At 36.7% G+C, this 27,480-nt stretch overlaps 1 protein-coding gene across 1 annotated transcript in view; it reads right to left on the bottom strand.

Moving 5' to 3' along the window:
• urb1 (URB1 ribosome biogenesis homolog) overlaps nt 1–27,480 on the bottom strand; it is a 99,365-nt gene that overhangs the window by 31,038 nt on the left and 40,847 nt on the right. Inside the window, exons 21-30 of the mRNA XM_073045092.1 lie at nt 20,888–21,058; nt 18,943–19,807; nt 17,627–17,825; nt 16,499–16,685; nt 16,345–16,403; nt 13,892–14,082; nt 11,506–11,616; nt 11,348–11,411; nt 9,763–9,931; nt 9,505–9,607 (exon numbers count right to left, since the gene is read on the bottom strand). Coding sequence (XP_072901193.1) covers nt 9,505–9,607; nt 9,763–9,931; nt 11,348–11,411; nt 11,506–11,616; nt 13,892–14,082; nt 16,345–16,403; nt 16,499–16,685; nt 17,627–17,825; nt 18,943–19,807; nt 20,888–21,058 — 2,119 coding nt within the window. The remainder of the gene's footprint in view (nt 1–9,504; nt 9,608–9,762; nt 9,932–11,347; nt 11,412–11,505; nt 11,617–13,891; nt 14,083–16,344; nt 16,404–16,498; nt 16,686–17,626; nt 17,826–18,942; nt 19,808–20,887; nt 21,059–27,480) is intronic.

Consider the following 27,480-nt stretch of genomic DNA (forward strand, 5'->3'; position numbering starts at 1 on the left):
AGTGTGTTGTGGGAGATGGAAGATCTAAGGCTGTCTGCCCACAGACCCGAGATCTTTGGGCACAGAGCTCGGAAAAAGTGGCGCAACAGACTTCTAACATTGAAAACCAGCGAGTTGTTTGTTATGTCTCTCCTCTCGCTGTGAAACAGAGACACCTCTTTCTCAGTTATTAGGGGGAGAGGAGACAGAGAGCCTGTGGTATGTCGAATACTGGGTGAACGAGTAGTCTTTGGAGTTCTGCAAGTCTGTGTCTTTGCTGTTACTTTACTCATGCTTGAGTGCTCGGTGACGGGTGCCGATGCATTTTTTTTGCCAGTGGGGGTAGGGGGGATTGTTGCTTGCTGCCGCTTACGCATGGGAGGGAGGGAAGCTGGGGGGGACTTTGGGGTTCTAACATTTAACTGTTATTTATTCTTTGGGGGCATGCCTCTGTTTTTCATGGATGGTTGTGAAGAAAAAGCATTTCAGCATGTATATATTACTCTGACATTAAATGTACCTTTGAAATATCAAGAATATTGGTAGGAATTGCTGTAGGCCCCCAAATAGTGAATGTGTAGTGCAATGTATATATCAGGAAAGCAGATGTAGATGTAACAAGGATAATACTATGATCACAGAGAATTTAAATACATATAAATACAATATATACATTTAAATACATATACAAATTAGCAGTAACAGTGTGAAGGACAAATTCAAGAAGTGTTTAAGATGGTTTTCTAATTCTTATTTTGTGATGGAATCAACTATAGAATAGGCTATTTTAAGTATTACACATCGATTAATAATCTCCCATTAACACACTTTAAAAATCGACTATTCAATGTTAAGAATTTTATATAGCGATTGGAAGGGATTTGGTTCAATGTAAAAACAGTTGTAAATTTAAATAAAACTAACAAAGTGATGAGAAGCAATTGGCTTTGATGCAGTATATTTAAATGATTAATAGTTTACAATAAATATTTATCATTTTACAGTACAATAACCCAGCAGGTCTAGCTGTGAAGTTAGAGTGTATTCGGTAAAATGAAAGGTTTATAATATTATCTATAATATTGTCAAAAAGAACCGTAAGTCTAAGGTGTTGGGGGGACACACCAAAATATTGAAAAAGTAAAATAGAATATGAAAATAATTCAGTCCATGATACTTACGTTTGCAACTTTGGTAATTTTACATGACTTCCTGTTGGACTTAATGTTGTTCTTATTCTGCTTGCCTTGGTTAATTTGCTTTCTCTTTTGTATTTTCATTACCAAGCAGGATGGTAGCAACAGCTGTAGATCAGCTTTCATCCTTAAATATTTTGATTAAGGCACTGTTATGCCTTTTACTGAAGCTTCCCATTCTATCATACCTGACTCATTTCTCATACCTTATGGTTTCTTTTGTTACAATTCTAGTCTGTACTATTTCACTTATCTCATCTCACTGAAGAGTTCTATCATATTCCAGTCAATCTTCCTTAAAGGAACCTATGAAACAAAATTGAATGACGAAACCATTTTATCTTAATTTTTAAGCAATTATCAACAGCTCTGCTTCTTAAACTGAGAATACTACTTAATTTACAGAATATTTCCAGCACTTTTTGTTATTACTTTAAATCTGCTGCATCTGTTTCACATTATTGCTCCTGTAATGGTACCCGAGCCTTTATTACATTCTGGAGTTCTCAACCTGGGGTCCATGGACTCCTCAGTTAATGGTAGGGGTCCATGGGATTAAAAAAAGTTGCGAACCCCTGGTTACATTGAAGATTTTGATGAATTATAAGCAGCTTGATAGAATGCCTGACTTTCATAATACCAAGTGATTGTGCAAGTTTCCATGATAGTTGCAGAATCTATATACAACAAATTTTCATGTGAAGCTGAACATTCTGTCTTCATGTGCAATTCAGACATCAATGAAAGTTAGTTACACTATTTTGTTGGTTGCTAATTCTGATTCTAGATGTCAAATGTAAGCATTTTCTGTTCCTTGGATCAATTTTTTTTATGCAAGACTTTGACGATTAACTATCATCTTTGACTTTGAGCTGCCAGAGGAAGTGATTGAGATAGGTACATTAACAATATTTATAACATCTGGCAACTACATGGGGTAGGAAAGGTTTGAGGTGAGAAAAGCATGAATAAGTGGGACTAGCTTAGATGGGCATTTTATTCGATATGGACCAAATTGGTTGAAAGTCCAACTTCTGAGCTCTATGATAATTCTTCAAAATGCATGGACAAAGCAATTGGCACAATATCCTTTTTTATTCTGCACAGCTTCTTAAACTTCGATGAATAATACAGCATACAGTCAAAAATATGAATGAAACTTATTTTTAGAATTTATGATACACCTCAAAGTAATTTACTCAAGTACAATTGTTGCTATACAGCTGCATTTAGCGCTTACTCTATGAAAAACAGATGAAAAGCAATTAAGCTATCAAAAGAAGCATTTGGGATTGAACATTAGGTTAACTGTTTCTTTCCCTCTGGCAGTTCTATGGGATATTTATTGCCCATTGAAAAATCATTGGAACAGATTTAACACCTCTTGTGGAAGTCAGCAATGTAGTAATTTCCTTGCTATTGCAATCTAATATTTGCCTTGTAAATTTCTAGAGCATCTTTGAACCTCTGATTAATTTTTGTCTAGAGCTGAGGTCAACTAATTAGACTAACTGACATTTTTAAAAATTTTGTTAAATTTGCTCCCAGAATTGAACTTGCTGAGGAATTTTATATTGAGACCATTTTCTGTTCTCGGTGGGTTAGAGTCTGTGCTGTGAGGGGGAGGAGTCCCTCACATTAATTGACATAGAAAAACATCACAATGAGCCTCTTGTACTTTTTAAACTGTCATTAATACCTTCCAGATTACAAAAAAAGCTAGTGCTTCCTGGAGAGATTATACCTTTGAAATGGACAGTTGTAAAACTGTCATTACTTTCATTAATCTTGCAAGGTCAAATACATCTAAAATTATAACGATTTTCACTGACAGATTTGTGTCAGACAAATGTGATTTCCTTCACACTTCAAGGTCACTACTAGTTGTGAAGCAATGATACATCATCTGAAACAACGCAACACATTTTTATTTAACATCCAGCCAGATGGTGATGTGGGCTATTTATGTAGGGATAGTTTTGGTTCTAAGATCATATAATTTTAACCGTATAATTATGATGTTAAAATGAAGATGCCTCATTGCTCGTCAGATCTATAAAAAGATATCCTTACTGATTTATGATGACCTTCAATCTTAGATTTACACATTCTGATGGAATTTCATATATATTTCTTTTTGTAACAGATACTAAACTCCATTGACACAAAGTCAAGGGAATTGCAAAACAGGAGAACAAAATAAAGCACTGATTCTTACTGTAATAAAGTTTAAATGTCATAGGGACAGTAAAAATCTCCAGTGCTTTCTATTTATTAGCATTTTAAAGTTTTATAATTAATGTGGATAAAGAATATTTCATAAAAATTGCGAACAAAAGGGTAGATACTAGCAGACACAGCCAAGAACTGTTGAATGTAATCCCGGCACACCTACACTCACCAGGTCAAGATGCAGAAAGCACATAATCACTTTCTCTTCACACCCTCTAGTCAAGTAACAAGATGTCAAAAACACAAGGAGAAGATGACCACTTCATCCTTCTAGCTTGACTCACATTCAATATGATCATGGCTGATATATCCTAGGCTTCAACTTTTCCTCAATGCCAGATCCCCATAGCCCTAACACTCTCAATCTTCCAAAAACTTATCTACATCCACTTAAATTCATCAAATGAGCTGGCCTCCATAACTCACGGGGTAAGAATACCATAAACTCTCTATGCTCCATGAGAAGCAATTTCTATGTAGCTTGTTTTAAATGACCAGGCCTTTACATTGAAACTATTTCCCCTAATTTGAGACTCTTCCACCAGTGCAAATATCTCTAAAGCTACTCCTTTATGCTGCCTTAGCATTTTACATGTATCAGTAAGATCACCCCTTATTTATTTAAATTCCAAAGAACACAGTACCATTGGTAATGAAATGGTAGGCAAGTGACAAAATAAGGAGGCATTTAAAAATCATTAAAATTGAATTAAATAATTAAAAACTTAAAAATAAAAGTTAATTTAAACTGCACAAAATGGTTATAAATACTTAAAACATAATTTAATCAAATCAACTCTGCCCTAGCAGCGGATCAACAAGACTATTCTGCTGAATAGAACGGGCCTCACTAGTGACATCAGATAGAGGGTAGCAGTGAAGTACTAATGCCAGTGTCACTCAGCGTGCAAAACTCAGAAGCCTACTGAAATTTCAGTAGCTGAGAAACAACAGTTCTGTTCTAAAGCACCAAAGCTATCCACGATTATTCCCTTTAGTAAGACGTTAATAGAAATAGGAGTGGGCTGTTCTACTTGTCAAGCCTTTTCCACCAATCTGGCTTGCCTTAATTCTACTTTCCCCTCCCTAATCTCATAATCCTTGATACCCTTACTGATTAAAAAAGAACTATTCAATTCAGTTTTGAATATCTGCAGTGTTCTGGGACAAGAAATTGAAAAGACTCAATCCCTTGAGAGAAGAAATTCTTTCTTGTCTCAGTTGTAAATAAATACCACATTCTGAAACCATGCCTTTGGGTCCCAGACTCTCCTAGATTTCAAGCTCCTTAAGAAAATCTTATACTTCAGTAAGATAGCCCCTTATTCTTAAATTCAAATGAACACAAACCCAAAATTAACAACTGAACTTAATATTTTTCTAATAATGGGCATTTGGCTGACCAGTCCAAGTTTACCAATTTTTTCCCCTCCCACACATCAGTAGCTTTTCCCTGTTTTTGGAAGACTTCAACTAATACATCAAGTTCAAGTTTACTGCCATTCAACCATATACATGTATGCCACCAAACGAAACGATATTCCTCTAGCCTAAGGTGCACCACACAGTACATATAACTCAAATACAACAAAAGTAATATTACCAGAAATAAATCAACAAAATAATAAAATATAATCCATAAGATTGAAATTTAGCATAAGGTGCATTTACAATGCAAATCAAAAAGTAAACAGTACAGTATAGAATTACTGGCACTTTGTAAGTGTTGAGACTGGAGTTCTGTAGTCTCACAGCCTGGGGGAAGAAGCTGTTTCTTATCCTAATAGTTCCTGTCGTAATGCTACAGTACCTCCTGCCTGATGGTAGGTAGGGAGGGTCAAAGAGATTGTGGAAACATCATCTCTGTTGCATTTTTTGTTTTATAAATGATCAAGCTCAGTTATGGTGAAGGTACTTGATTTCTCTCCTGTTCTTATTTTTAGCATTAATAGAATACAGAGGAATTCTCCATCCTAAAGATTGATGCAGATTATCTGTTTAACTTCTCTGCATTTCCTTGTTCCCCATAACTATTTCCGCAACATCATTTGCTGAGCAACCCATATTTAATGACATAGTCACATAGCACAGATACAGTCCATGTCGACTATGGTGCCCACCCAGCTGGTCCCTATTTCCTGCATTTGGCCCATATCCCTTCAAGCCCCGACCCCATCTCCCCCACCCCCCCCCCCGCTCCTTTCCAAATGCATCTTAAATGATACTATTGCATATACCTGTATATGCCTGTAATGTGCTGTACTATTCTATGTTCTATACCTGCCTCAATAACTTCCTCTGGCAGCTCGTTCCAAATGCTCACCACCATCTGCATGGAAAAGTTACCCCTCAGATCTCTTTAAAATTTTTCTCCTTACACTTTGACCTCTTTTAAAATGTATTTAAAGAAGTTCCCATTATCAGTTTTTATACTTATTAGGTTCCCCTCAGTTTATTTTCTCCCTGATCTGTTACACAAACCTCATTGATAAAACCGCTCGTTACACATTACCAGGTCCAAAATACAATGTTAGGGCTCCACATAAAAATAATTTCAACCCATTTATTTGTGAACTCGGATATGTTTTATTTGTTCATCGTTAACAAAATTAAGTGAGAAGTCCTGACTTGTTTTATAATAATGAACCAACAGACCAAATTATTAGACTGCTCATGATGCTGTTTCTGGACTGGTAATTGCAAGGATGAAGCAGCTTGTTATGCAGGTTCTTCTCTCAGATTTACCAAGTGCCTCAACTCATTATCCATAATGAAGTATTCATTAAATTAAATAATTTAAGTGCAATGAGGTCCTGTAAAGGGCATGAACTGTAACATAACGAGGACGAGACAGCTTTTATTGATGTTATTTGTGAGATAAATATTCAGTACATAACCTTTTTTTCCCCCTTTGAAACAGTGTCACGAGGTCCTTAACACCCAACTAGAATCTACTTGGGATTTCAATTCAAAAAAAAAATCACATTCAAAAGATGACAGTCATTTGGAATGGATACATCTGTGCTGATCATCCAGCATTTATTTTTACTTACCCTGCTTTCCAGCATCTAGTCCATCACCGCTTATCGCATGGCATTCAATGTGCTCATCTAAATATTTAAAATGCTTTGATCTCCACCGACTTGAGAGGGCACAGTTTTAAGGTGCTTGGAAGTAGGTACAGAGGAAATATCAAGGGTTAAGTTTTTTTTTTACGTAGAGAGAGATGAGTGCCTGGAATGGGCTGCCGGCAATCGTGGTGGAGGCGGAAATGATAGGGTCTTTTAAGAGACTTCTGGACAGGTACAAGAAGCTTAGATAAATAGAGGGCTATGGGTAACCCTAGGTAATTTCTAAAATAAGTACATGTTTGGCACAGCATTGTGGGCTGAGGGGCCTGTATTGTGCTGTAGGTTTTCTAACTTCTGAGGAAGAGTAATCCAGATTTCAACCACCATCTACAATCCATCCCAGCCTTTAACTTTTTTTTCCAGTAATTTCCCCACCATTGACATTAGGACAAGGACACCAGCCTTTAATCACATGATTCATCTCTTTGCTTGGTTAGAAAAGACTTAAAAAATATTGACAAGAGTCCCAGAAATCTCCGTCCTTGTCTTTCATAGTAGCCTAGGTTCTGGAGATGTAAGCAGCTTTAACCTCACAAAGATATTAAATAATTCCTTTTTTAGCAACAACTAGTTCTAGAATTCCACCATTCTCCCTCTAACTTCTTTTCCACATTTAATTTAGATATCATTGATTACTAAAGTCCAATTAACAGTTAATTATATTTTAAAAAGAAATTGAAATGTTCTAATCCTTACTAAATGAAGCAGTTATCCTGATACTTCAGTTAGTTGCCATGGTTATCTAACCAGTTGATTAAAAAAAGTCACTGATGCCCTCTGCTGGGAGAAGTAAGTAGCTTTCCATCTGGCCAATCCAGGAACACATAAAATAACATAGGACACAATTTTTAATGGGTTTTGAACTTGCTGGCATTTACCAACATAAATGCTTTGGCACATGCTTATTGGTTTTGAGTTCAGTAATACATCATGGAAATAACCAATGCCATGCCAAGTTGAGACCACTCATTTGGATTATTTATGACAGGATCGGAATAACAAAGCCATTATTTATTGCCTACTCCTAACTGGTCCCTGAAGTAAATGGTTTGCTGAATCATTTCAGAGCGCAGTTAAAAGTCAACTATATTTGTAGATCGGAATCACACTCAGCCGAGGTTAAATAATGAATGATATTTTCACAAATGTGAGTAAAAAGATTAACAAATTATATTTTTTTAGCAACTATTTTTGTTTTGGGTAAAGATTATGAGTTTTAGCTTATTTTACCTCTACTGACTTTACTGAATATTGTCAATTGCTTTCTTTTAAAATCATGAATTGCTTTCATGGTTAAACATCAGTGACATTCAGAGATTTCATCATTCAGAGAACTTGTTTTGGCCCACTCATGTGACCCAATTGCATTATTCAAGGCAACAGACCATGCTGGCTTGCTGTTATTGAGCCTACAAGACATCCATTTTAGAAATAAAAAGCACTGAATTCCAAAACTAAAAATCTCTGGCACAATCTGTATGGGAAGGAAAACTACTGTTTACCACTGAAATTAAACTAAATATCTTACTTAAATAGCAGTTCATAGGCATGCTTACAATAAATCCACATTTTTTCAAATAAATCATTATTTCCTGAGGAGATAACTTTCTTAAAGGCAATTCAAGTGTGAGAAATGCTGATAGAAGAAATGAAATCCAAGTACAAGAGTTAATTAATATCTAAACAAACTGTTAAGAATAAGGCTGTTATGAATAAATCTGTTAACCCGTTAAGAATGACGGATTTTAGTGTTTAATTTTACAATAAAAATTTGGCTCTTGAGCTTTCCTTCATACAATTTTAACAGATAGGCCAAGTAGTTCAAAATTAGGAAAGGCACACTCCTTTGAAAGCCTGGTTTCAGCCCATCAGTGATGGGTACGATACCGGAATGGATTCTGAGATACAGGATCTACCTACATTTGGAAAGACAAAGACTGATTACGGATGATCAGTATGGCTTTGTGCATGGAAAATTGTGTCTTACAAATTTAATTGAGTTTTTTTTTGAAGAGGTGACCAAGAGAATTAATAAGGACGGAACAGTAGACATCGCCCACGTGGACTTCAGTAAGGTTTTATCAAGGCCCTGCATGGTATACTAATCTGGGAGGTGGGATTACATGGAATGCAAGGTGAGCTAGCCAGTTAGATGCAGATCTGGCTTGGGAGGAGTCAGAGAGTGGTAGTGAAAGGTTGTTTCTCAGATTGGAGGCTTGTGCCACAGGGATTAGTGCTGGGTTTCCTGGTAGTTGAACGTATATCAATGATTTGGGTGAAAATGTAGGTGACTTGATTATTAAATTTGTAGATGACAAATTGGTGGTGTGGTGGGTGGTGAAGAATTTTGTCCAACCAGATCAATTGAGGAGGCAGACAAGACAAATGGCAGTGACAAGTATGAAGTGAATCACTTTGTAAAGATAAATAAGTAAATGATAAGGACCTGGAGAGTTATAATATTTTGTGCAGTTCAGGTTGACATAATTATAGAAAGGATGTGATTAACCTAGAGATGGTGCAGAAAAAATTCATAAAGCTGTTGCTAATACTGGCAGACTCCAGTTACAAACAAAGACTGGGTCAGTTTCCCTGCAGTGAAGGTGGCTGACGGTTGAACTAATAGAGGTATACAAAATCATGAGGGGCATAGATAAGATAAATGGTTTCAGCTTTTTTCCCTGGGTAGAAAATTCTAAAACTAGACAGCATAGGTGTGAGGGGAATAATTTAAAGGGGACCTGAGAGGTAAATTGAGGATAGTGCGCATGGAACGAGTTGCTAGAGGAAATGGTGAAGGCAGGTACAATTACAAAGTTTAAAACAGATTTGGGCAGGCTTAGAGAGATATGGGCCAAATGCAGGCACAAGGGAGTAGCTCAATCAGACAACTTGTTTGGTGAGGATGAGTTGGGCTGAAAAGCCAGTTTCCAAGCGTTGTAACTCCACGACTCTATTTTGCATACCTGGTGTAATTAATCCACTGAAGAGAGGTAGCAAGAAGCATGGGTCATAGATATTATGTGGTTCCTTAACACAGTACTCTTTCAATAGCGTCTCCTTTCCTTCCTGAAAGGAACAAAAAAAAAGCAATGATGAATTCGTCATAAAATATAGGACGGACAAAATGATTGTAATTTAATTTCAGTTTAATATGTCCTTGAGTTATATTTAAATAAGTGAGAAATAAGAAAATAAAATGTGGTGTTTTATACTAAATCTACCTCAGGCAACATATGTCTGTGCTGTGGAAAGTTAATGATGGTCTGGAACAGTTTCTCTCTGTCCAGCAATGACAGAATTTCTTCCATGGTCGGTTGTTGCCACAAGGTCTTCCCTAGGCTCTTGCGAGTCTTCTGATGTTCAACAGCGGCTGGGCCCCAAAATAGCAATCTAGAAAACATATGTTTACTTAAGTTACGGTTGAGTAACTAAGTTTAAATGTCTGCATTCCTTTATTTTGTTTAAATTATATTAGTTGTTCTTCTTGTCAATGTGTTTTGTTATTCCTTTCTTTTTAAATACTGGTTTATACAAACTCACAAAGTATAATCTGGTTCAAAATAAAACATTATTTCTAATAACTACTTCATTTTTTTTCCCCCATTTGTTTTCTCCATCAGGTGTACCAATAAAGCAGAATATTAACTGGTAAATAAGAATACCCTGTCACAGATAACTTTTTGCAAAATATAATTTGGTTCAGAATAAAATGTGTTCAACCCACTCTGTACTGTTCACTGTTATTTCTTTATCCATTTTTCCTATTAATTTCCCTTAAACGTTGAGTATTTGGCTCTCTAGACCAAATATCACCAAGTATTTTTCATAATTAGGTTCACTCATTAGGTATGTGCCATGCAGTATAACGTGGGTGATCATGGTCTTTCCATGACCATAATTAATCTTGGCAGTTTTTTTCTGTAGATGTGGCTTGCCATTGCCTTCTTCTGGGCAGTGACATTACAAGACAGGTGACCCCAGTCATTATCAATACCCTTCAAAAACTGCCTGGCCTCCGTGGTCACATAACCAGCACTTCTGATATACACCAGCTGCTCATACAACCATCCAACACTTGCCCCCATGGCTTCATTTGACCCTGATCAGGGGGTGGAGGGTACTAAGGAGGTGCTATACCTTGCTCAAGGGTGCTTGCCCGAAGAGAGTTACAACCCCCAACATATGTTGAATTCTAGCTGGTGATTGTGCTGATAGGGTTAGGGTTTCAGTTTCCTCTCCTCTTGAATTAACTTTTAAAACAAAAGGTCAATCTTTCTTTTGAGCATTAACAAAAACTGCATCACACCAGTACTGGAACTAGTAGGCCCTTCCCATGCCCTGACCAATAATTATGCATTAATGAGCAAAGCTACAACCAGCTCGTTATCTTAATTGTGTTACTGTGCATAACATGGTTGTTGAATTTACATTTATTACAATATAAAAAATTAGCTTTATTTTTCATGTACACCAAAACATACAGTGAAATGTATTGTTTTAATATTAAATATACTACATTTAATTAAATATGAGGTACTTTGGGACATCCTCTTGTTGTGAAAGGGAACAAGCTTCCTAAATATATGATCTTTGCCACCAGTAATGACCCGAGCAGTAAATACATTGGAAAGCTATATATCTCATTAACTGTCATTAAACTCTTTCTCTTCCAAAACACATTTGCCACAACAAATCGAGGCAGCCACTTACCACCATCTTCTCAAAAGCAATTAAGGTCGGCTATTAAATGTTCACTTTGCTGATGACAACCTCAACACATTAAGTAAGAAACATGAAAAAACTCACCTGAACTCGGCAAGGCTAACGTTGTTTTTCTCATAGGACTGTAGGAGCAGCAGCAGTTTCTGATCTTTACCAAAGAAAAACAAAAGGTAGATAATAGAATGGAAATAATTATGCACGTTCAATTATATGAAACGTAATCACAGAAATAAGATACCTACCTGTGATGCTGAGTGTTGCTCCATATGCTCCCAGCAACACAGGAAAATGGTTCCTGTTGCACACTGATGGACAGTGCCTGACCAAGATTAGGAACACATCAATTAGAGCATCTGCCAAAAAGAAACAGAACAAAATCTTAATTAAAAAATACCTCTCAAAGGTGGTGTTACTTCATCCAATTTGGTACACGAAACAAGATGAGCAGACATTTGCATTCAACTTTGGACACAGAACCTCAAAGGACATACAAACCTTTAGATAAAGTTCACTGTAATTACTCGGAGTTTTGAGACAGAGCAAAAATGAGATTGAGAAACACTGCGTTATATATTACTTGGAGATAAACAGATTAAAAGTCTGATACAGCTAAAGGATCTTGATAGGGGAAGTCCTCGTCCACTGCTCTACTCTCTGTATACACGACTGTGTGGCTCGGCATAGCTCAAATACCATCTACAAATTTGCTGATGATACAACCATTGTTGGTAGAATCTCAGGTGGTGACGAGAGGGTGTACAGGAGTGAGATATGTCAACTAGTGGAATGGTGCTGCAGCAACAACCTGGCACTCAACATCAGTAAGATGAAAAAGCTGATTGTGGACTTCAGGAAGGGTAAGATGAAGGAACACATACCAATCCTCATAGAAGGATCAGAAGTGGAGAGAGTGAGCAGCTTCAAGTTCTTGGGTGTCAAGATCTCTGAGGATCTAACCCGGTCCCAACATATTGATGTAGTCATAAAGAAGGCAAGAGAGTGGCTATACTTTATTAGGAGTTTGAAGCGGTTTGGCACGTCAACAAATACACTCAAAAACTTCTATAGTTGTACCATGGAGAGCATTCTGACAGGCTGCATCACTGTCTGGTATGGAGGGGCTACTACACAGGACCGAAGAAGCTGCAGAAGGTTGTAAATCTAGTCAGCTCCATCTTGGGCACTAGCCTACAAAGTACCCAGGACATCTCTAGGGAGGGGTGTCTCAGAAAGGCAGCGTCCATTATTAAGGACCTCCAGCATCCAGGGCATGCCCTTTTCTCACTGTTACCATCAGGTAGGAGATACAGAAGCCACTCAGCGTTTCAGGAACAGCTTCTTCCTCTCTGCCATCCGATTCCTAAATGGACTTTGAAGCTTTGGACACTACCTTACTTTTTAAATATACAGTATTTCTGTTTTTGCACATTTTTAAATAATTCATTCAATATACATAATTGATTTACTTGTTTATTTACTATTATGCGTTATTTTGTTTTATTATTTTTTTCTCTTTCTGCTAGATTATGTACTGAATTGAATTGCTGCCACTGCTAAGTTAACAAATTTCACATCACATGCTGGTGATAATAAACCTGATTCTGAGATGCAGTATTCAAATTTACAATAAGCAATGTTAAAGCAAATTCAGAATTATTCCTCGTAAAGAACTGGAAGCAACCTAGTGAGGAAACTGGCTCAGTAAAGAGGGATTCGGACCAATATTCAAATTAGTGACATGTCATCACTGATGCCCTACAAAGGTCTTGGATGCGCTGCAGCTATTCACTACATACATAAATAACCTACGTGAAGAGACAGAATGCTGCACATCCAGTTTGGTGAAAGACAGATCAGCAGCAACTGAATCAATTTAAATGTGCACAAAATATTTTAGGGACTTAAAAAAAAAACAAGTTAAGAGCAAAACTGTGGCCACTAAATATGAGCATTGATACATGACGTTATCCACATCAGTCCCATAAAGAACAGAACAGAGTATTTTCTAAATACTGAAAAACTGGAAACAGTTCAGTTCCTGAAGGACTTGGAAATTCATAGACAAAAGAGCTACCCAAATTAATCATAGAGGCTGACGGAATGCAGATTTTTATTTCCATCGGAGTAAAATACAATGGAGTGAAGTTATTTCTCAGCTACACAAAACCCCAATTATACATATTAAAGGTGATTAAAAAGTCCTTGCAAAGACTGCAGTGTTCATTCAGTGGCATAGTTGTTGCCCATTACTGGTGCTTTCAGCCAAACTGCTTCATCATTCAATTCAATGTCACTTAAGAACATTAGGACTAAAGTTCAGGGCTAAAGTGAGGCCAACTGGTCGGTATTAATCACACAATTAAGTGGAAATCAACTTGCAAAATCTTACACATTGGTTTTGTAAACAGTGTTTTTGATTTTTATTGATCAGGTGTTGAGTATCAAGTAGAAATCATAGTCCCGGTTAAAATTAAAGGACTCCTTTAAAGGGAATAACCAAGTGTGTAGAAAACCGTTACAGTGAACATTCTTCTTTTGTATTTACATTTTTTTGTATTTACAAGCACTTTGTTTAAATTGAGAGTTCAAGATAAAAATTATAAATGATTCTTCCAGTTCTGGTCATACCTTTTATTCTTGCACTTCCATCTGAATCCTCGATGCTCTTCAGCATGGTTGGCAGAAACAAAGAATGATTTGTTACCATCATGTGAACCATCGGAAGTGACACCAAGTTTTGAGCCAGCTCTTCTTTCTCGTACAATACTGGTATTAATTTAAGGAGGGCTTCTAAAAATCCCAGATCTGTATAGCGATATCTGCCATTATAAAAGGATCATTAGAACCATGAAGACGTATAGAACAGTTTATATGAGCCAAGACAGATTAATTTGTTTCCATGTTATCAAAACTACTGTAATCAATACTCCTGAACTTCCATGTTCCCAATATACCACCCATATTTTATCTTTCTGTTGCCTTTGACCCACCATTTATCACAACACCTTTGTAGTTAACAGCCTTCACCTCCAAACTTATTTTCTCTATTTCACATTAAAACTGTAAGACCATAAGATACAGGAGCAGAATTAGGCCATTTGGCCCATCATGGCCGATTCCTCTCAGCCACAATCTCCTGTCATCTCCCCGTATCTCTTCATACCCTGACCAATCAAGAATCTATCAACTTCTGCCTTAAATATACATAAAGACTTGGCCCGCGGCAAAGAATTCCACAGATTCACCAAACTCTGGCTAAAGAAATTACTCCTTGTCTCCATTCTAAAAGGATGCCCCTCTATTCTGAGGCTGTGTCCTCTGGTCTTAGACTCTCCCACTATAGGAAACATCATCTCCACATCCACTCTATCAAGGCCTTTCACCATTTGATAGGTGAAACCACTCTCACCTTATTTCTCACTCTCATTTTGTTTATTTTCTGTATTCCTATCTGCATCTCAGTTAACTTATGCTCAAGGAAAACAATTTTGAAAGAGATGGTATGTAACTGATTTAATCAGTCAGCCCAGATTTGGCTGGATCATAAAATATATTCTTAATTTCCGAAGATGCTTAGGAATTATCCTCTGCAAAATAACACTATTTTTCTTTATTACAGTATATAGCATCTTCTTCCAGACATCTCCCTGTTATCCACTAACAGTTCAGGTATTCCTTTGTCATTAAGAATGATGCAATCTAGAAAGTTGTCTCTACCACTTCTCTTAGGTCATTAGGCCAAACTTTAATGCTAAAGCTTCCATTTTCTTGAAGTTATCTCCAAATCTTGTCTACAAAATGTACCAGCTTTTCCCTCACAACTACACCATAAAACTTATCTACCTTTCTGACCACATCAGCTGATATATTTAATTCTTCTCTCTCCTCAGTATGGACCTTTCTCCTTCAAATCTGTCATAATCATCATCAACACTTTACTCCAAAAACCCTCTAATTATACAATTCTTACATCTATTGCTCACCACCAACAAACATTTATTCTCCAAGATCTTTAAGAAGGTGTGGTAGCTGTACAATTTCATATCCACTTTTCCCAGGGCTGTTACTGAACATCTTCAATAAGGTTTTAAATGCCTCTTGACACCGTTTCTTTGGACATTGTTAATGAATGTGATAATGATAATTTATCCATCATCCTTCTTCAACTGTTTATGGTTGCTAACACAGCTGAATAGGCTGTATAACAACATTTTTTTTTTCTATTTTGGAGAGATAAAAATGCCTGATTCTACTACTATCCAGTAAAGAATAATCAGCAAATGTTTCACTTTTCATTCCAGCACTGTTACATCCAGTGAATTCTTAAAGAGTACTATCTTGTAACCCTCCTATTTCTCAACTACATGCCACTCAAGACAATACAGGGGATGAGGAAAATCTGGATCATGTGCTGTATGATGACAACCTCCCAACTTTACATAAACACCATCACCTCTCTTGATACTTCCATCCTTTCTAAACTGTTTGTCTATTTGTCTGACATTTGACCGTTTGATAAGTACAAAAATCCTCCAATAACTATTTAGAAAACTGGAGTTACTGTCATTGGTCCCTGCCATAAACTCCATTTTTCTCCCTAGCAAAAGCCTGAAGCTGAACAAGTTTGCTTGAAACTTTGGAGTTATGTTTAGTAGTGAGATGATCTTCCGATAATATTATTCCACCTGCTTATACTCCTATAAAAATAACTCAGCTCATCCACAGTTTTGTTATCTCTGGATTTGATCATTCCAGTGCAATTTTCCTCTCCTGATGTGTTCTAACTCCATGGTTTTGAGGTTGACCATAATATCATTGCTCAAGTCCTATTCACTCAATAGTGCGTGTTGAATAACGCCTTAGTTGTAAAGTCAGTTTCAAATCCCTCTCCTTCTTCCCCATATTCCTGTAGTCATCCAACTCTCAAGAGTTATCTACACTATTTCAAATCTACATTCTTACATTTCTTTGATTTTAATTGCACACACTGTTGGACTGTTAAACATGACTGCTTAAAACATTATCAAGATGTGCAACATTTTTTTGCAAAGTTGCCAAAACATATTAACATTTTAACTTACTTAAGCCCATTCTTCACAAAACTGTTCCAATCATCTGAACTGACGTCACCAACTGAAATCTGCAAAAGATAAGTCCACACTTTGGCATCAATGGTTTTCATACATTTATAATTTTCACAGGATGAATGATTATTGTTTTGCACATAAAACTAACCAGTAATTCCTGCAATCTCCCCAACAGTGCCATTTCAGTCTCCTTCATATTCTCTTCCTGCACCTTGCAGCTGCTATAGTTGGACACTAACCATCGGATGCAAGCCTTCAGTAGGGATTTCCTCCAAGACTGTTTGTCCTCAGGGTACTCCTCCAGTACATTTGTTATTGCATCTGCTAAAGTCCACCTGGAAAATTACGTATTATAAAAATGGTGTTTTTCTCAAAAAGAAATGAATGCTCAAAAAATGACCAAGAATACAAAAAAAAATAGATTATGTTCATAAACTATCATGCCCATGACAAAAAATGCACTTTACACATCTATCACATTCATTTCAATGCTGTAACTTTATGGTGAGGAAAATAAAGAGAATGGGAAAGCAACTTTATTAACAAAAGTATTAAGTTAGGGAACAAAATACATTGAACTTGACCAAATACATCTGACTGGGCGCCATTCCTGCTTCCAGGTCAGGGATGTTGGTGTTTGAGTCCATTCCACACACTAAGCACATAATCTAGATTACCACTGCAGATGCAGTTATGTCTACCAGTTCACTTGTGTTCCCCTTCCGATTTCTGCTTACTTTTCCCACGTGACCTGCTTGCCCTGTCTTCCATACATGAGTCAGTCTTTCCACCTGCTAAGCTGTTCTTCTGGAACCCATCTCACCTCTCCAGTTCACACCCTCTTGGCGAGGACATTAGACCCCTTCCAGTTCAGGAGGGCAACCTACTCTGCTCATACAGGTCACTTCTGCCCCAGAAGAGATCCCAATGTTTCAGAAATCCACACCAACTCTTTAGCCATGCATTCATTTATCTTTTCTTTCTGTTTCTACACTTACTGGCATGTGGCATATCAAGAATGATAAGACTAAAAGACATCAAAAATTTAATGATTTGGATGGATCCCAGGTTCCAAGTTCCCCACTTGACTATCTCAACTGTTTTCTTTCTTTACGAACACCCTTAATATCCATTTCTATATGCAAGGTTATGGTTGCTCTGGCTGCCTCCCTCAAATAACTCATCCTTTGATTCAGAATCTTATACATGATTATAAATTCTTTCAGCTATTTTCTAGGTTGAAAAATGATGCATACAAGGCTACAATGAAATGTACCTTGATAAAGTTGCTGTTTTCTCCAGCACTGCAGGAAGTTGTTCCATAATACCTGCAACATCTTCGCGTGACGATGGCAACTGTTGCACTAATCTAGCAAGTACTTTAATCTGTAAGTCAAGTTCAGTGGATGGATCATCTGAATCAATTTTGTTTAACAGTTTAGTCCACATGGTATTCTTAATAACCCTGATGACATCTGCAAAGATTGAAGGAAGAAGATAATATTAAATGGGCTATAAAGTGAACTATATGATTACATTCAAAAGGAAGACAATTTGTCTGCTACATTGTTTTATTTGGTTATTTCTGTAGAAAATATTCTAATGATAACTAAGGCATATCAACAGATCATCCAAGTACATTCTATTGAACAATTCCTAAAGAATATTTGCTTTAAATGGCACGAGGCAGCCGACAGGTTTGTGCCAGCTTCCAAAAAGCAATCCTATTTGACTCAATACCCTTTCCATATTTCCCAACAACTTTGCAATTTATTCTCTCTTATGCTTTCTCCCTTGCAATTATTTTTGCCATTTACTTAGACCGTACTGTGCTAATATCTTAAATATATATATATATATATATATATATATGTATATCTATCTCTCTGGGGCACCTAAGATTTTGCACAGTACTATACATTATAAAATATCAATTAATACTATTGAGCTAATACAAAGTTAAGTACTCTTATTTCTGTTCTCCTACCACCTTCCTATTTTAACCAATATACAATATTGTGCAAAAGTGTTAGGCACTCTAGCTATATATATATGTGGCTAAAATTTGCACAGTAATGTACAGTGGCCAATTAATCCATGAGCCTATCTTTGGAATGCAGAACAAAATTACAGTACCCAGAGAAACTGAAAGTGCTACAGGAAGCACCTAACGTTAAGATCAAAACTGGGTGTGTGGAACTCCGAGGCAGCAGTGCTAAATGCTGTGGTCACATTCATCAATATTTTAAACAGGTTCATTGCTGAGGGCTTATTCTCTCCTTCACAAATAACCCTGGCTTAAAGTTTCTCTGGAGAAACTTTCATGGATTAGCTACAACCATCCTCTTCAGGTAAGCAGCAGCGCTGATAATTATGGAAAGACTTGCTGGATCGGTCAAAATCCATCACAACTGGTATCTTCTGCTTGCTATTTCATAGATCTAAAATTATAAGACATTTTATGGAATAACTTATGGAAAATTTCATGACAGGCCTATGAAACCATTGATACCATTTATCAGATAACAATTCCCAATAAAAGCAGATTCAAAAGGATGAAACCTAATAATATAGCTTTATGAAGTTAATTACCTCTCTCTGGTCGCGTATATTTACTCTTTCCGTGGCACTCTAGATATGTGCTAAGAAGCGAAAGGTAAGCATTCATATTTTTCCGAAGGTGTTTCATTCTGCCTGGTTCTAAGCACCAAAGCTCAAACTGTAAAAGGCTGGTCTTGTTGTGCTGAATAAGAAATTTGCAAATCGAAAGGGAATCTTCACTCATGTGATTCAAGCAATCAAGAAACATGTCTGGTTTCACGGCCTGTGCGAATATTGGCTCCTTCACTAGAACTCGTAGAACCACCTTCACCAACTCTTCACAGTTAGAATATTGTAAAAGTGTTCCAACAGCACTGAAATGGTCACATGATAATAATAGATCATCTCTGTCTGGAGTCTCCTGGTGATTTTCTGTGAGGATTTTTACCAAAGCCTTTCCATAAAAGCTCAGTTGTTTCACTCCATCACTCTCTTCCTCAGGTTTACTTTCAAGAGCTAGACATCCTTCTGGGAGTTCCAATATTGATGTCACAATATTTTTGAGCGAATTTATATCCATATAGTTGTTCAAATTTTCCAGGGCTTCTAAAGGCAAAGTTTTTTTACTCACTACTGTTGATTTAGGTGCAGATAACTTTTTCATTTCAAGTTCCTTCAAAACACTTTCCACTATAGCTTTAAAATAAGTTAACACTATATCCATGCGACCAAGTCTCTGCAAAAATGGGACACTTAATCTGAGAACGCTTAGGGTGCCTGAGCTAAGTTGAGCTGACAACATTTTGAAGCTGACAGGGTTAAGACTGTGTGTTGGTGAAGCTTGTAATTCCAAAGCCATAAACCACTGCTCCAGTGTTGGGTGTTTAAAAATTGCTGATAACATGCTCTCCAGAACCTAAAATTAACAGTAGAGAATAAATGGCACAAAATAAACATCAGAAGCAGAAACAGAAAATGCTGCAAATATATGCAGGTAGGACAGCACCTAGGAGGAAATGCCAAGATAATTTCACACAGGATGCTTTATTGGAACTGACACAGTCAGATGCAAAACTGAATTCTGTCAGAGTCCCAGAAGAAGTGTCTGCCTTCTTTAAATATTAATTGATCTTCTTTACTAATTTCAGAAATGAAGTAAGATATAACGTTAATGATGACCTAATATTTGGCACTCCATTAGCAGTAAATAAAGTCATGAAAATCACAAGAGAGTTTAAAATTAACTCTGCCTTCTATTTGAAAATTAAAACAAAATACTGAAAATCTGAAATACAGAACAGAAACACATGAAACATTCAGTGGTAACAAAAACAGATTAATGTTTCAGGTTTGCGACCTTTCATCAGAACAAACTGAGAAAAAATTTCTAAGATAAACACTTGTATGAATTTGGGAAAAGTTCAACATCCCAACCGTGGCGAAACCTACTCCAGAATCACCCGCCAAACCAGTCATCTCTATCAAGGATAAGGGCAGCAGCAGAATGGGAAGACCAACACAGCAGGCTTCTTTCTCAATTACATATCACATTAACTTGGAATCTCTATGCCTCTTCCCTCTGCATTATCGCAATCCTGAAACACGCTATTAATCATAGTAATGGGAATACTTTCACCAGGATTGTAGTGGTTCAAAAAAAGTGATTTACTAGTGCCTTCTCATGGATAATTAGGGATGGACGACAAATGCTGGCCTTGTCAGCAAAACCTAATATTCCACTAAAAAAAAAGGACATTTGAACAATTGAATAATGGTCATTTTGATGAAACTATATACCTGCAAGGAATCAATATCTGCAGCAAGGAACTATATAAGGGGAAGAGTTATATGGTTAACAAAACAATGTTAACACAAATACATATTTTCTGTAGTGCTAAAATTCATAATTTTTCTCAAGGTTGAGAAAACTTATTCTTGTCATTCCATTTTTTACATTTAATCTATCAAAGCCTAACAAAACCTTTTGATGAAATACCTGCTCTTTTGTTAGTTCATCTGTGTCAGAATTAAAGTCAATGAAAAGCTCATTTTCTTGCTTTTCTAATTTCTCTTCAATAATATCTTCGGACTGTTCACATTTATGTAGCAGTGACTTCAAGAGATCCATGCATAATCCAATTAGTCCTAAGCCAGTGCTTCTTCCCAACTGTAACAACAAACAGATTCAGAACCATTAGAACCACTAGAATATATCAAACAACTAATACATATCAAGCAATTATTTCTAACCTTCTGTTAATTCCACACCAATATGGCACAAGTTCATTACACAGAATCATTTTCAGAGACAGCAAATGCTGCTTTGAAATTATATAACTGATATATTCCCTATTTTTTGAGGGATATACAGAAGATGGTTAACAGACTGCATTAGAGACACCCATGTTCTTTGGGTGTTTTCAATGCATAAGCAATTCCAATCAGCAGAAAATCACAAGATCATTAAGTAAAGACAAAATTCTCAAATTTCAATAGAAACTAGTGGAAGTTCAGAGAAACTAAATGGTACATGATTAGATGTAGGAAACACAGTTGGCAACAAATTTTCCTTTCAGAATTCTGAATTTAAATCCAGCTGCGATTTGTTCTCCATGCAAATTGTCAGCATTGATATAAATTGTCAGAAATATGCTTTGACCCAAATAATTGTCTTAATACAATCCATGTCACTGAATATTTCTTATTTTACAAAGGAAGCAGGAATCAAACTAGTAATTACAATGTTGATAATGTAGAAACATGGGTGTGTCTAGAGGAATTGGAGAAATATGATGTTATACGGCATCATCACTAACAAGAAACATTTCTCAATCAGATCATAAAAAGTGGATTCCAGTTAACTGGGACACATCGGGACCAATACATTTTAGTCCAATCAAGTGTCGAAGTTTCTTGAAATTAGTTTAAATAGTATAAAGATGACAAACTGAGTAACAAATTATGTATTTAAATGAAATACAGAAAAAAGTTATAGTACCATTAGTACTACAGTAGTATAAAACTGTGTATTAGTTTCTAATAGTTATCAATACTGCTGTGTTCTTGACTGTACATCAACAAAATCAGCGCAGACACCTAGTTTCATTAATGGGCTGCCGTCAAACAATGCTTTCGATGACCACATCCTCCAAATATTCATTTTCATTGTAAAAATCAAGAGGATTGTAGATACCTTCAAATTGTTTGTAGTTCTAACTTGAATTAGTGAAATAGTTTCATTTTCACTCATGGCTGTTTCTGGCATCTCCAATCTTGAATGCTCGAAACCATGGTGAGCAAAATTGCTAAGCTCTGAACTATCTTACTGCTTATTTCTCGCCAAAAAAGCAGTGACAAAAATCACTGCTTTTTGAACACATACACAAGCAACTGAGGCTCTTTAAAAACTCTTTGTTTTAAGCATTGTAGTGTCTTATATATAGCCACACAAGTGCATGCGACTGATGCTAGTTAGAAGCTGTTCAACAGTATGTTCCAATTAAGCAGCATAGTGTCCCAAATAAACAAAGGGAATCTCAGCAATTTTCTCAATTAGATTTTGTTCTTTAAGAATTGTCCCAAGTAAGCAGTTGTCCTGATCAACCAATGGATCAATTAACTGGAATCCACTGTAGTACAGAACAATGATTTTCAACACTGACTGGGGTCTGGCGACATCAAAGATTACAAGGGGTCGGCGTGGTAATTTATTTTGAAAGTTTACAAACCAAAATTACTTGGTACAAGACACACCTCAAGTCTAAGGGGTTCTAGCATGTAGCAGATCCTGAGAGTCCACAGGATAGCTCTGAAATGTTACTGGAGCAGCCTGTGCTATAACTGAGGGGTGGGGGAAAACAGGAAAGGGATTGGTTATTTTCTTGAGTGTGAGCAGGTGTTGCTCTCATCTTAAAAAGGAAATAGTAACAGTAAAATGAAACGCTGGAGAAATTAATGGGACTAAAGATGATAAATACCTGGATATTGACAATTTATATCCTAGAATACAAAATGATAGCTATGGAAATAGTAAAAGCATTGGTTATCATCTTCATAAAAATTCTGCAGATTTTGGAATGATTCAGGCTGATTGGAAACAGCAAATGTAAAAAATGAGGGAGAGAGCAAATAGGAAACTATAGACCTGTTACTTTGTTATCAGCAGTTTACTACAAAGGATGTGATAGCAGAACACAGAAATTATGAATGAGAGAAATTCGGAATGGATTTATCAAACCTCTGGAAGCTTTTGAAGATGTAGCTGGTAAAACACGAAACGTGATGGCAATGCAACCCATTAAAGAGGCAAGCTGCATGCTGGTTTCTTTGCAAGAGGATATGTTGGATCTGATTGGTTAATTGCTATTTTCTTTGAAGGTTAACAATTAATTGTCTGCTTGCATTTGATACAGTTACTTATATACAAATTAGTGCTGTATATGGTTCTTAGTGGTCAGTCTGTATATGTGGTTGTTCAAGGTGATCTGTATGATTTTCGAAAGCTCTGAAAGCTTCCCTTGGTGCTATATTATTTGAATAAAGGCGTTCTGATTGACTGACTCTCATCTGCAAATTTAAATGGAACCTTTCTTAACTATGTAGTACAATAAGAGCTGTTCCACATAAGGCACCACCTTTTTTCTTTTGGCTCTCCTTTCTGCTACTAGCCTCTATTCCTGTTACTGTCCGTTTCAAATTTTCATTCTCCTGTTAACGTTTAATAAAATAATCATGAAGCAATATGCTTTGTGCCTCTTCCCTGAATTCTGACAGAACTTAGGATTAAAAACATCAGAATCCAATAACTGGCATAATCAACAGGATGATTATGAAGATTTAAGGGCTTTGAACATCACAGACAAAGTGGAAGATTTTTAACGAGCAGCAAAATGGATAAGAAGTTCCTCTGTTCCAATCTGTCTGAGAGAAGACTTAGTTCTAGCTTCAATACACCAATGGTTGGAAATTAGGAGTGAGGATGCTACTAAATTGTTATTTCTTCAAAAATCTGTAAAAATATTAGTTGCAATCCATTTTGGTTGCAGGACAATCTATTAAACTTACGGTTGCATGGCAATCCATTTGGTAACTAGTAAAACTTTGGTTGCGCAATCCATTACTACTTCAGTTACAGGACCATTCATTGGTCCTGGGATGACCTATGGGTTGCAATCTATATTTCGAGATTGTGCTCAAAGTAATAAAAAGTATGTACGAATTAAGATTGAGACAATGGTCAAAGTCATGAAGCCTACTAAGATCTCTTACCTGAATAAAACATCTCAGTTTGTTAAAATTAATGAAAAGGTCTGGATGAAAAATAGCAACAATGTTAATTTTATTAATATCCAGAAAATGCCTGAGGGAAAGGAAAAAACCTGGAATGCGTGATTTAGAGATAAGACAGTGTGGTCAATTTGAACAAACATGCGAGCAAATGAAAAAGGTAATGGTGTAAGTAAAGACTTTTACTAATTAATTTGGAAAGAACCACAAAACATGCAATAAACTATAAAAACAGTATGATAAAGAGCAACTCTTTGCATTAACTGAGTCAGTGAATAAAATGACACAGCAATCACACTGATGTGCAGTGTACAGACAATGCAGCCATACTTTAACTGGGTGATTCTGCCAAAATCCACTGTTGTATTAAACAACGATTTTCAACACTGACTCTGTATGATTCAGGAAGGCTCTGGAAGTTTCCCTTGGTGATGTATTTTTTGAATAAGGTCTTTCTGACTGGCTGACTCTTAACTGCAGATTTGAACGGAATTTTTCTTATTAAAAGTATAAAAAGAGGTGTTCCAAGTTTGGCGCCATCCTTTTTCTTTTGTCATTCTTTTCTGCTAGCAGCCTCTACTCCTTGCTTGTCCGTTTCAGATTTTCTCTTTTCTGTTAACGCTTTATAAAACAATTGTGAAGCAACATTTTTGTGCCTCTCCCCTGGCTTCCAAAAGCACCTTGGATTAAAAACATCAGAAACAGACGCCTTACTACAGTTATACAGTATTTTGGTGAGATCACACCTGCAATACCTTGTGCAATTTTGACCTTCTTAGTTAAAAGTTACATTTGCCATGGGGAGGCTCACCAGACTAATTCCTGGCATGATGGGACTGCCCTATGATGAGAGATTTGATCCACTGGACCTGTATTCATTAAAGTGCAGAAGAATGAGATGAGAACTTATTAAAACATAAAATTCTGGCAGGTCTCAAAAGGGTCAAGGCACAGATGATAGTTGGTGGTTCTGAAACCAGAGGCTACAATCTCAGGACATGGGATCAGATTTTTAGGACTGAGATGAGGAGAAATTTCATCACTCAGGGAGTGATGAGTTGTGAAATTCTCTGTTGCAGAAGGATGAGAAGGCCATGTCAATGAATATATTTATGAGATACAGTGCCTACAAAAAGTATTCATCTCTTGGAAGTTTTCATATTTTATTGTTTTACAGCAATGAATCACAGTGGATTTAATTTGGCTTTTTTTGACACTGATCAGCAGAAAAAACTCTCGCGTCTAAGTGAAAACAAATTTCGACAAATTGGTCTAAATTTATTACAATGATTAAACACAACGTAATTTATTGCATAATTACTTGCCCTCTTCAAGTCAGTACTTACTAGATGCACCTTTGGCAGCAATTACAGCCTCGAGTCTGTGTGGATAGGTCTCTATCAGCTTTGCATATCCAGACACTGTATTTTCTGCCATACTTCTTATAAAACTACTCAAGTTCTGTCAGAATGCAAGGGGATTGTGGGTGAACAGCCCTTTTCAAGTCCAGCCACAAATTCTCAATTGGATTAAGGTATGCACTCTGACTTGGCTGCTCCAAGTCATTAAGTTTATTGTTTTTAAGCCATTCCTGTGTAGCTTTGGCTTTATGCTTGTGGCAATGTCTTGCATTCATTTTACCCTCTACCTTTAAAAGCTTCCATGAAGCACCCCATAGCACGATGCAGTCACCACCATGCTTCACGGTAGGGATGGTGAGTTTTTGATGATGTGCAGTGCTTATGTCAAACATTGTTTAGTCTGATGGCCAAAAAGCTCAATTTTGGTTTCATCAGACCATAGAAACTTCTTCCAGCTAACTTCAGACTCTCCCACATGCCACTGACAAGCTCTAGCTGAGATTTCATTAGAGTTTTCCCCCCCAACAGTGGTTTTCTCTTTGCCACTCTCCCTGAAAGCTGTGACTGGTGAAGAACCCAGGCAATAGTTGTTGTACACGTAGTCTCTCCCATCTCAGCCAAAAAAGTTTGTAATTCCTCTCAAGTTGTCCCCTTCTTGCACGATCACTCAGTTTTTGAGGACAGCCTGCTCTAGGCAGATTTACAGCCGTGGCATATTCTTTCCACTTCTTGATGATTGGCTTAACTGCACTCCAAGGGATATTCAGTGACTTGGAAATGTTCTTGTATCCATCTCCTGAAGTGCTTTTCAATAACGTTTTTGCTTGGAGTGTTCTTTTGTCTTCATGGCATAGTTTTTGCCAGGTTATTGACTCACCAGCAGTTGGACCTTCCAGATACAGGTGTATTTTTACTACAATGATTGCACCAAAGTGATCTCCATTTAATTAATTATGTGACTTTTAAAAGCAATTGGCTGCACTAGTGATGATTTGGTGTCTCATAGTAAAGGGGGTGAATACTTATACAATCAATTATTTTGTGTTGTAGATTTGTAATTCATTTGTAGAAATCTGTTTTCACTTTGACATGAAAAAGTATTTTTCTGTTGATCAGTTGCAAATAAAGCCAAATTAAATCCACTGTAATTCAATCTTTTAAAATAACACATGAAAATTTCCAAGCAGGAAAACTTTTTATAGGCACTGTATATTTCTAGGCAGAAAAGGTTATTTTGGGGGGGCATAGGAAGAAAGTGAGACATGAGATTGAGATAGATCAGCCTACTTTTGTTTTCGTATTTTTCAATGTTTCAATGCACCTGCAAGGCATCTCACAGTCTAAAGTGTGTTGCTGCCCCCATATGACTGTCTGCTAAAACTACTTAAGTTCTATTTAAATTGGATATCTTAGTTGTACATTGTAATGTAAAATATTTTGGTTAACATAAATAAATAAATTAAGGTTCTACTATGTATCTTATAGTTTAGGGGTATTCCAAAGTATTTCATTAGTTATTAGCTTTCTCATACAAGTAGAGGATGTAATGGTTTGATCTAAAACCAGTGTATTCAGCCTAAACTATAACTGCAATGGGATGAGGGAGAAGCTGACCAGGATAGACTAGGAACACAGGCTGTATGGTGGGGCAATTGAGGAACAGTGGAAGATTTTCAAAGAGATTTTTCATGGTGCTCATCAAATATACATTCCAGTTAAAAGCAAGGATAGTAAGGGTGGAGAGAGCCAGCTTTAGAAATAACAAAAAGGTCATCAAACAAAAAGGTCATGAATATCATGGATTTACGCCTTGGAAAGTTTCCAGGGCGCAGGCCTGGGCAGGATTGTATGGGAGACCGGCAGTTGCCCATGCTGCAAGTCTCCTCTCTCCATGCCATCGATGTTGTCCAAGGGGAGGATAAGGGCCAATACAGCTTGGCAC

The sequence above is a fragment of the Hemitrygon akajei genome, chromosome 5 (assembly GCF_048418815.1).
Source record: "Hemitrygon akajei chromosome 5, sHemAka1.3, whole genome shotgun sequence".
In the NCBI taxonomy this organism is placed as follows: Eukaryota; Metazoa; Chordata; class Chondrichthyes; order Myliobatiformes; family Dasyatidae; genus Hemitrygon; species Hemitrygon akajei.